General features: G+C 42.2%; 1 protein-coding gene across 3 annotated transcripts; it reads right to left on the reverse strand.

The window, feature by feature from the left end:
- Positions 1–3,376: 3,376 nt before the first annotated feature.
- On the reverse strand, positions 3,377–7,746 carry MRPS17 (mitochondrial ribosomal protein S17). Of its 3 annotated transcripts, XM_073315436.1 has the most exons (5): positions 7,537–7,635; positions 7,206–7,286; positions 6,770–6,858; positions 5,073–5,219; positions 3,377–3,808 (listed from the first exon to the last, which is right to left on the reverse strand). In XM_073315436.1, the coding sequence occupies exons 4-5, from the start codon at positions 5,193–5,195 to the stop codon at positions 3,518–3,520; spliced, it is 414 nt and encodes a 137-aa protein (XP_073171537.1). In that variant the 5' UTR covers positions 5,196–5,219; positions 6,770–6,858; positions 7,206–7,286; positions 7,537–7,635; the 3' UTR covers positions 3,377–3,517. The 3 variants fall into 3 exon arrangements, with proteins under 3 accessions (XP_073171537.1, XP_073171536.1, XP_073171538.1); XM_073315435.1 differs by lacking the exons at positions 7,206–7,286; positions 7,537–7,635 and adding an exon at positions 7,651–7,746; XM_073315437.1 differs by lacking the exon at positions 7,206–7,286 and having other exon boundaries at positions 7,537–7,634.
- Between the last annotated feature and the right edge of the window lie 2,234 nt (positions 7,747–9,980).

A 9,980-nucleotide genomic window follows, 5' to 3' on the forward strand; every position in this document is an offset into this window, starting at 1 on the left:
GGTTTTTGCTCTGCAAGACAAAAAACCCAGCCATGTGCAGAAGTCCCAGCTCTGAAGAGCTAAGGGTCTAATGGTTGGCTGCTCTTTACACTTGTTCCTTTCGTGAAGTGTGTGATGGATGCAGAAGTATTTTGTGTTCAGGGTTAGCTGTAGCTTCTTACCACTCCAACAAGTTATTAGAGATTAGAATGCTCTTTTTCCTGTCGCCCTCCTGTTGGAACCCTGCAGGAGCAGATATTAACAGCAATACACTGAAGTAATGGGAAAAACTCAAGTCTTTTTCAGTTACCACAACAATATGTTTGACTTGTCACTCATAGTTACAATTTCATTTTTTTGCTGGAGGAAAGAACCAAAACTGGAAAATACCTTCACATTGGAGATACGGCATCCGTATACCACAATGCTGAGTGCACACTACATAGGCAAGGTGTATTTTCCCATACATACCAGACAAGCAAGGCAGTACTAACAGGGTTAAAGCAAATGTAGGGGTACTGAAAGAGGTCAGTGTGACAGCCCTGGAAACCATTCTACTACTATCCTCAGCCCAACCAGCACCAGTGCAAAACTCCTCTGAACTACTGTGTGAATGTGCCTCAATCTTGACCCAGAAAACAAATAACTTTTAATGAGCACAGTGGATAAATTACAGAAGCTGTAGCTCAAGGTCCTGCAAAATACATTAATAAAGATGTAAGCATTCCAGACTCCCACTTTCCAAATCAAATACAGAACTGATTTTTGACATAACTTTAACAATGTAAGATCTTCACCCCCACACAAAACTAAAAAATATTTTCCTTCCCTCATCTCTTACTCTAGGCTTAGGCGTTAACTTAACAAGTGTAAAAATTTCAGACAGATTTTTTTTTAAAATGGAGGACTGTAAAAGTTGATAATATATAATATATTTTAAAGTAGTAGTTGAATTTTGGGACTTCTATTTATAAATCATTAAGGTACACAGCCACGAGTAGCTAGAACGGGTACAGTAAACAGGTGTTTTAAAAGAACTTGTGACAGTTGTGAATAAGTAATTATCTCTCCATGACACTTCCTTCCGTAGGTTCTCTGCTGACAGGGACTTCAGTGACAGCCCTATTAATTCACTGAACAGGTACATTTTCACACCACATGCTTCCAGCTAGCAAGGGTGTCCATTAGATCTTTGTTAAAACTACTTTGTGTAGAAAGACAAATCCCCTAGTGACTAAAAAATTATATGAAAGCCTATCAGAACATAATGCTGCACTACCAAAAACTTTGCCCAGCCAATTGTTTTTATGGTGGTGAGCACAGAGAGGATATAAATTCTGTTAACACATATGGTGGTCCATAAACCTCCAGTAGTGTGAGGGTTTGACTTGTTCAACAGAAAATGAGTTCAAGTACTGTTTATAATAGTTAATTTTACAAGTTTTGGTTTAAACGGCAAGTAAAGTTCACTTGGCCAGTTACTTTAAGATTTGATATTAGCACCCACTGCACGGAGACCCATACAAACTTGCACATACAATTTCCTTCAATATTAGCGAAGTCTGATGTTGCATCTTAAATCAACGGTAGCCACTGACTTAAGACTCCTCATTTACAATTTTTTAAAATGAGCATACCTCAGATTTTTTCTCTTGTTGGTCTCATATTTTGATTTAAGCAGAATAGGTATGTTAAATCTCCAGCAAACAGCGTGAAGCACTTTTCACAAGACACCTGCAGTCTGAGAAACATGAATTCCATTCCCTCTTTACATATTCTTCTTCCGCAATATTTGAAAAAAACAAAACAAAATCCAATTTCTCTAGTGCTATATAACTGCTAGTGCAGAACAGCGGGCACACGGATAATGAATGAGTTGGTGAGCAATGCATGGCTTTTGGCAACTGCTGAACAGATTCGCAAGCACAAGAGCCTAAGCCTTTAGTGTAGCATTTCCCACAGTATAACACAAGCACCCCTGGGGGCTGAAAGGATATAAATTAAAATGGGTAGGACACATGGGAGACTGGAAGGGGGCACAACTGATTTCATATTTCTGAAGAGGGGCTCAGTTTCCAAAATCTTGCTTTATCAGTAGCACCTCATCCACAGAGATGGATTCACTGGAAGTTTAGGCTGCAATCCTAACCTTGCAAAGTGATGGATGCAGGCACACCTATACACCCATTTGAAGAGTCAGTGAGTGAAGATTCCTTCCCCCAGCACTGGGCCTGGCCCCTGTGCAGGTGCACCATATATGATCTTCTGCTGTCCCCTGCAAACCTTGTATTTTGGGGGTGGGAGAGGGTGTCCCTGTAGATTTGACTGCTGAGCAACCCCTGGAACAGCTCTAATTTATGGCAAGGGGGTGAAATAGTATCAACAGGCCCAGAATCCCAGCACCAAGTCAACTGTAATCCTGAATTGCTCTGGACTATTTGTTCTGTCTTACAGCTTTTAGAGACTTGATCCCTGCATCTCTTTGCAGGATTTGTGGCCTTAATTAGATTCTCTTATTAAGGGATTAAGACTTCAGGCATCTTTACTTCCACTCTTTTGTATTACATTCATGGGATTTTTCCAATACTCAGATTTTGTAACTTTTCTATTTGCAGCACAACACTTTGGTTAAAACAGATACATATCTACTTTTCCTTTGTTTTACAAGCAATTTGAATCATGAAGGACCCACTTTTCTCCTTCATATATGGATTTTACCCCTATTTAAGAACCTCTCTCATGAAAGTCAATAGCAAAACTCTCATTGACTTCCCATTCCCCTTTGACTTCAAGGGGTGCTGGATTATGTCCCTTCACTTTGTCAAACTATGCCTCTGTTTCATTTTAGCCTTTTATCAATTTCACATGGGAACCTTTCCTTTAGTATGTCTTGTGATAAAGCAGATAAAATTTATAACAGTAAGCAATTAAAATTAGGTGGTTCAAATGCACGATTCTATTACTCATTTTATACAGAAGGTTTATGAAATGTTATAACAGGCTTACTGCTATAGTGTGGTATTACTAATAATAAAATTAAATAAACATCTGGCTATAGGATTTCTACAAATTTTTTAAAAAAGTTATAATTGTGTTACTTTAAATTTAAGGCTACAAACCACAACAGATTCAGTTCCAGGGTACAGACAGTCAAACATGGGAAAAACATCCTCCCATGAATATTAAACTATATATAAATTTATGCTCTTAAACATCTTAATAAAGAAGAACCATTCTTAATTTTGTGACTGAGGTGGTAATTTTGACATTCTTGCTAAAGATAGGGCAAAACTGTGTGTTAAGAAAATAAACCATTGACAACACAGCTTAACTGTAATTTAAGGTTTCTCCACATTACTTCTAATTGATAAATTCCCCAATTTTAAAATATCTGTCATTTTGGTGTTGGAAGTAATTCAGTTTATTATTTGTTGTTACTAACAATAAAAAGATTTTACATCCTAAGACAATAGGCACAACCAATCCCTCATGTAAAGATGAGAGGTAAAGCCCTCGGTTTACGGCCTCTTCCCACCCTTTATTTCTCTTTTGAGGAAACATTTAGTTCTTGGAGCTTTTCACTTAGATAGGTAGTGTCTGCCTCAGTTAGACTTTCTGAGTCTGTTAGACTTTCCAGGAACCTGGTTCCTGCGCAGGCCTTTCCGGTCACTGGGTCTATGACATTTCCAACCTTGAAAACAATCTCAGCCAGTTCATGTTTCACATTTTTGGTCCTCCGCTCAGGCAAAGCTTTTAGAAGAACAATGTCTCCGATGGCACATTGCTGCAATGGATCATGAGCGAAATAAGTTTTTCGCTTGTTAAAGAACTGTTGGAGAGAGGGAGAAAAGGAAACCCAGGCATTAGGACTCGAAACTAAAAGATGACCAGTAAACTTATGTTCAAAAGCAAAATGAATTGGAAGTTTCACTATCCGGCTGATAGTGCAGGTATGCACAACTAACAGGGTTTTTGCCCAAACAAAGCCACTGGTAGATGCATATCTATAACAGTAGAACTGGGCAAATGTAACATTCGCTCTTCTTCACCCGGGATAGGTCTTTTGCCCTAGGTACTGTCACTATTCACCAATCCCTGACTCATCAACTCCATTCTTGACCACTAGTTACCTCTGCTTTATCATCTCAGTCCTTCCCGTGCTTAAGATGCACCAACATGACAGTGCATCACATTCAGCAAAAATGGTTGTCAAGACTCTTCCAAGCCTAATAATAATTTGCATAAACTGCAAAGGGGAAGCGGTCAGGAAACTATATAATTCTCATCCTTCTCAATACACCCAAGTCCCTATCACTGTGGTATTAGTGTTGCACCAATATCTCCCATATGAGCACATTTTAGTCCAATTTTAGTAACTTATTGTCTGGGGAAAATATCAGGATCCAGACTACATCCTTTGAGAAGATTATGTAAATTATGATTGAAAAGTTGTGGAAAATGCACCCTAAAACAGAAAAGAGTCAATTACAAATCTAACCTACCTTCTTTTATCTTATAAAATTGAATTGAATAAAGGGAGCATAGTTTCTCCTGAATCTAGTCTTTAATAATAACTGAGGGAGGCTTGCTTATAAATAGTCTGATTATTTTATTATTAATTAATTATTGCAATGCTAAAGAATATTTCTGCAATTACTTATTCAACAAAGTGGTTAGGAAAAAAGATATAGTAAGCAATTATTTTATTATCACCATATACAAAAACATCTTATTTTATAACTTCAAGCTTTCAAAATGGAGCAAAAGCCCAGAAACTTATAAAAATTTTAAAAGGACTTTTCAAAAAGTCAAAGCATTAAATCAGCAGTCCACTTTCCCAGCTCAGATCCAAATGTGTGTTTACAGAATCATTCAAGGAAATACATTTAATAGCTAATCTGATATGGAAAATTTTATGTTCTTACACTGGTTTTACTTTCTATGCAGTCACATTCAGAGCCATATTCATGTTCTTAATTAGTTAACAATGTAAACAGTTTACAATGGAATCCTAGTATTTCAACGCATCAATACAATTTTTGATACTGAATATGAAAATGGTCTTGCAAAATAAGTTGGTGACCAGACCTTACCTTTAGTAAATAAGGATCCAGCACAAGCCTTGTCACTCTCACTTTGGCAGTTTTATGCATTTTAGTTCCAATTACTTTCCCTATTATCCATTTTGCATGGACAGCTCCACGTAGTCCAGACATTATTTAGCTATGATCATCCAGTGCCTGGAAAGAAAACTGCAATGTTACTTCATAAAAAAAATTAAGTGGTTTCTGATCAGTGCCAAAATAACAAAGCGCCTGGTCCCAACCCAAAATCTATTTTAATCCTTAGAAGAGGTAAGGCACAGACAGCAGCAGTTCAAGTTCCCCACATTCCCCTTCCTTAGCCTTATATCAAAACCTACAAGTAGGTGTGTGAATGTATGTCAGTCTCTACACCCAAATTTTGAAGACAGCAACTGAGGTAGTGATTTCAGGGATGTAGACTTGGACCCCTTGTGTCCACTGAAAAGTGAACTGCACCCAGTTCATTTTACATGGCTCAAATAGCCATCCGATTAAAATGCTGGATCCAAATTCATAACCTAGAAATGAAAAACTAATTAGGTTAATATGAACCTAATCCATATCCAAATTACTGTTCTTGTCTTACCTTTCTTTGGTATCTTCCCTATAACCCCCCTCACAATTTTACCTAACATTGTATCATATGAAAAGAATGATGTGGAACAGAAAAAACCCAGAAACAAACAAACAAACAAACAAAAAGCCCCAAACAAAACAAAAAAACTGCTACATGAAATATTCCACAGTTTTAGGGATAAAAATATTGTACATATGTCTGTATATTGCATGATTATTAATTCAGAAACTAAAACTTGAAAAAGATGTCATGACACTTTCAAGGTGCACTGGGGGTTAACTAAGTTAAATGTTTTTTTCTCACATCAGATGCATTCCATGAGATGACTACTTTTAAAATTAGTTCTGCTGTGCAAATAAGTGTGTGTGACTATCACACCAGTCTTGCTAGGACTATAACAGGGTTTAAAAGAGAACTGGATAAATTCATGGAGGTTAAGTCCATTAATGGCTATTGGCCAGGATGGGTAAGGAACAGTGTCCCTAGCCTCTGTTTGTCAGAGGGTGGAGATGGATGGCAGGAGAGAGATCACTAGATCATTACCTGTTAGGTTCACTCCCTCTGGGGCACCTGGCATTGGCCACTGTCAGTAGACAGGATACTGAGCTGGATGGATCTTTGGTCTGACCCAGTATGGCCATTCTTATGTTCTCTAAAGGGGGGAAGAGTTTCTCCGCAGTTGCACATTACCCTGATGAGCACTAAAGGAAAACTATGTCTTCAGAAATAAAAATAAACTAGGGCAATGTTAAAATTGTTAGTTCAGTAAACACCTGTTCCCCTTGTTCAAGTAAACTTTGCTAAAGACAGTCATCAACACTAAAGGAATTCTTGATCCGCCATATTGTTTTGCGAGTTATTTCCCACTAAGCAACAAAAGCAGAAGTACATACATTACATACATATATACAAGGTGATGCATACTTTTATTTCTACAGTACTCAGCGCTAGAAAAGTAAATAATACATTTAAGGAAATACTACAAAAGTAGATAAATGTATATCTTAAGTCCCAAGCCCGAGAGGGCGCTAACATGAACAATTTTTCTTGACACAGACCTTGGCAAATTCCAGCTACAAACAATTAATGTGACAAAGAAAGAAAATAGCATTGTTCTTTTCTGACACACCTTTTGTGCAATGTTATGCTTGGCTGAAGAGTCTCTCCAAAACCCCAGAGACACTTCCCTCTCTACTTTTTACTGTGATCTCCACATACCTACAAGATAAAACAAAACAAAAACGCACATTTCAACACAGGAGTTAACAGCCAGCTCTTCCCTGCACATTCACAAGCAAACAAAGTATCAATTCTCAGTTGCATGGTCTAGTGGCTGGAGCATTAGACTGAGGGTCAGGATTCCTGGGCCCTATTTCTGCCCCTAACTTGTTGAGTGAACACAGGGAACAAGTCATTTTCCGTGACTCTAGCTCAGTGGGGATAATGATACAGGAGTGCTGTGAAAGAGGAATCACTAGCGTTTATAAGGCATCAGAGATGCACTGGGAGGGGAAGTGCTGTAGGCAGGAAGGCCCAGATCCTCACAAAGCATTTAGGCACCTAACTCTCACTGATGTCAATGGCAGTCAACCACCTAAGTGCTTTTGGAGGAGCTGGGCCGAAGCTGTCTCGCCGGGAAAGGTAACCTGTACGGAGAAAAAGATCAGGTCAAGGGAGCTGTAGTGGCCCTGCCCTGAGAAGCCCCCAGAGCTCCCTCCCTGCCAGCATCCCGCCCCCAGAGTCCCCCTCACTCAGAGACCCCCCCCACTGCCCCATCCCCCAACCCCACCCTCGGCAGAGGCCAGCCCCAGACCCTATCGCCCCCCATGGCCGGGAGCGGTCCTGCTTTGGGCCGCTCCCCCGACCCCAGCGCCGAGCAGCGGCCCGGGACCGTACAGCGGCCTTAGGCCGCGCTCCGCCCACGGGCTCGGCCAGCGCAGCACTCCCGGCTCCCCCGGCTAAGCAGGGAGCGAAAAGCCGGCTCCGCACCCGCCTGCACCCCGGACTCACCTCACGTCGGCCGAGGAGGAGGAGCCGGCGCCGGAACGGGGCGGAGCCAACGCCGGAAGGGAGGGGGCTGGCCCTGATGGGAGACTAGGGGGCGTGGCCAACCGCGGAAGAGGAGAGGGCGGGGTCATTTAAAGGCATCGGGGCCGTGCAGGCGGGAGCCCCGTTGTTCCTCTCCTCAGGGGAGGAGAAAGGGAGGCCCTCTGTTGTGGCACTGGGGGGGGGGGGGAGTAGCGTGGAGGGGCATGGCTCCCTGCCTCCCTTTGGGGGCAGGGATAGCTCAGTGGCTTGAGCCTTGGCCTGCTAAACCCAGGGTTGTGAGTTCAATCCTTGAGGGGGCCATTTAGGGATCTGGGGCAAAAATTGGGGACTGGTCCTGCTTTGAGCAGGGGGTTGGACTAGATGACCTCCTGAGATCCCTTCCAACCCTGAGATTTAGTCACACAGGGGGGCTACAATGGGCTGGAACGGGAGGGGAGCTTGGGCTGCAGCCCCTCAGCCAGGGGAGGGGGAGCCATTCCCAGTCAGCAGGGGGGGGACATCTGTTGCTTGTAATAAAGGGGAATCTGGGCTCAACTTCAATCCCTGCACCTGAGCAACGGGGTGCGCCTACTCGGGGGGGGGGGGCAGGATGGAGGCCTGGTTGTGCAGGGTGGCTGGACTGGGGTGGTGGGAATGGGGCGGCTGGAATGGCCTGAGGCGAAGGACAGAGAGGAAGAGGTAACAAAAGCTGAGGTGAGATGGTTCATCTGGCCTTCCAGGAACATCATGTAACCATGAGCTTGCTCTTGCGGAGTGTTTCTGGCAAGTACTTTCCATTGACCCGCCCTTTGCCACCTCCAGAGGTGGTTGAGGAGTCTGTGTGTGCACCCCCCTGCAATGTGGTCCGCCCTGATGGCAGACAGAGAAGTCGTGTCTTCTTCATTTCCTTCGCTGGCCAGTACTGTCACTAGGGAATTACTTTCTACGGCGGAGAGGAGAACTGCAGTCTTGTGTTACTGGACCATTCTAACCCTACCTTTCCTTGCCAGCTTTCCCGTTGGGGTCAGCATCACGTCAAGTCAAAGTTCAAGCACTTGCAAAACCCCTCTCACGTATGGGTATGAATAGAGCTGGTTGAACTCTTCATTGTGATGAACAGAGCTGAAGATTTTGTCAAATTATTCATAATTACATTTTTCATTATTCAGCTATGAGTGTCTTTTGTGGATTTCCGATTAGAGGTGCCCAAAGGAGATGAGGATGCAAAGGTGTAGGAACTGAGGTGCCTTGTTCCATTTCACCGGAGTTCCTGTTAAGAACTCTGTTTAAATAAAATACCCTTTGTTTTATTGTGAAATTGTGTCCTTTGCACCTCAGGAGAGCAGAATCTGATGAAAGAGGCCTTTCTCAGAGGGGTTTATTGGACCTCTGCTCATGCTCAGACCAAAATCAGATCAGTGGGCCAAATTTTGCTGTTACACCTGTGTAAAAGTTTACATTGGTGTAACAGACACGGGAGTTTGGCCTATTGTCCTTGCTTATCCATTTCCTAGTAGAATTTGGATATTTAAGAAATTGACTTCTACTGTAGCTCAACTCCAAGGCCTGGTCAACAACTAAAACTTAAGTTGATCTACCTATGTTGCTCAGAAATATAAAAAATTCACACCCCTCAGATGTAGTTAAGCTGACCTAAATCCTGCAAGGTCGATGGAACTATCTACTATCTCTGGGAGGGGTGGATTAACTACAGCAATGGCAAAACCCTTTTACTGATGTATCACATGTCTACACTACAAAGCTATGGTGGCACAATTGCAGAGTTATAGCCCTAAAAATGGCAAAGGATAGTGCAGTTGAGTCTCTGCATTCTGGGCAACGTGCTTTTAGCAGCTCGTTGGCACTGTTACCCCCATCCCATTTCTTTCACTTTTCCTCAGATTTGGGGCTAGCTGAACTGCATTCAGTTTTGTTTCTGGGTAAGTTTTGGTCTGTGAATATATTGGCCATTACCCATTTCACAGTCCTACTCTCTAGATTTTATCATCGCCTCACATGTCACCACAGCAGGAAGTAGCAAGAGGCAGGGTGGTGTTTACCTAAGAAGAGTACACAGCACAGTTTCCTTTTTTTAAGGTGGTTGGCAGTTTTGAGGTAAAGCTTCTCTTTGTGACTGGGGATACTGTCAAAATAATACGATCAAATGTCTTTAAAAGAGTTGTGACACTCTTCCAGTGTGTCTGATCAGTTTTTACATATGTGTGCATCAAGATTTACAGGCTCCTTCCTGAAGCCCTCCTTATGTTTTAAGGTCTTGCTGCTTAAACTGCAGTGAATGGAAAATTGGGGAG

This window comes from Lepidochelys kempii, chromosome 17 (assembly GCF_965140265.1).
Source record: "Lepidochelys kempii isolate rLepKem1 chromosome 17, rLepKem1.hap2, whole genome shotgun sequence".
Classification (NCBI taxonomy): Eukaryota; Metazoa; Chordata; order Testudines; family Cheloniidae; genus Lepidochelys; species Lepidochelys kempii.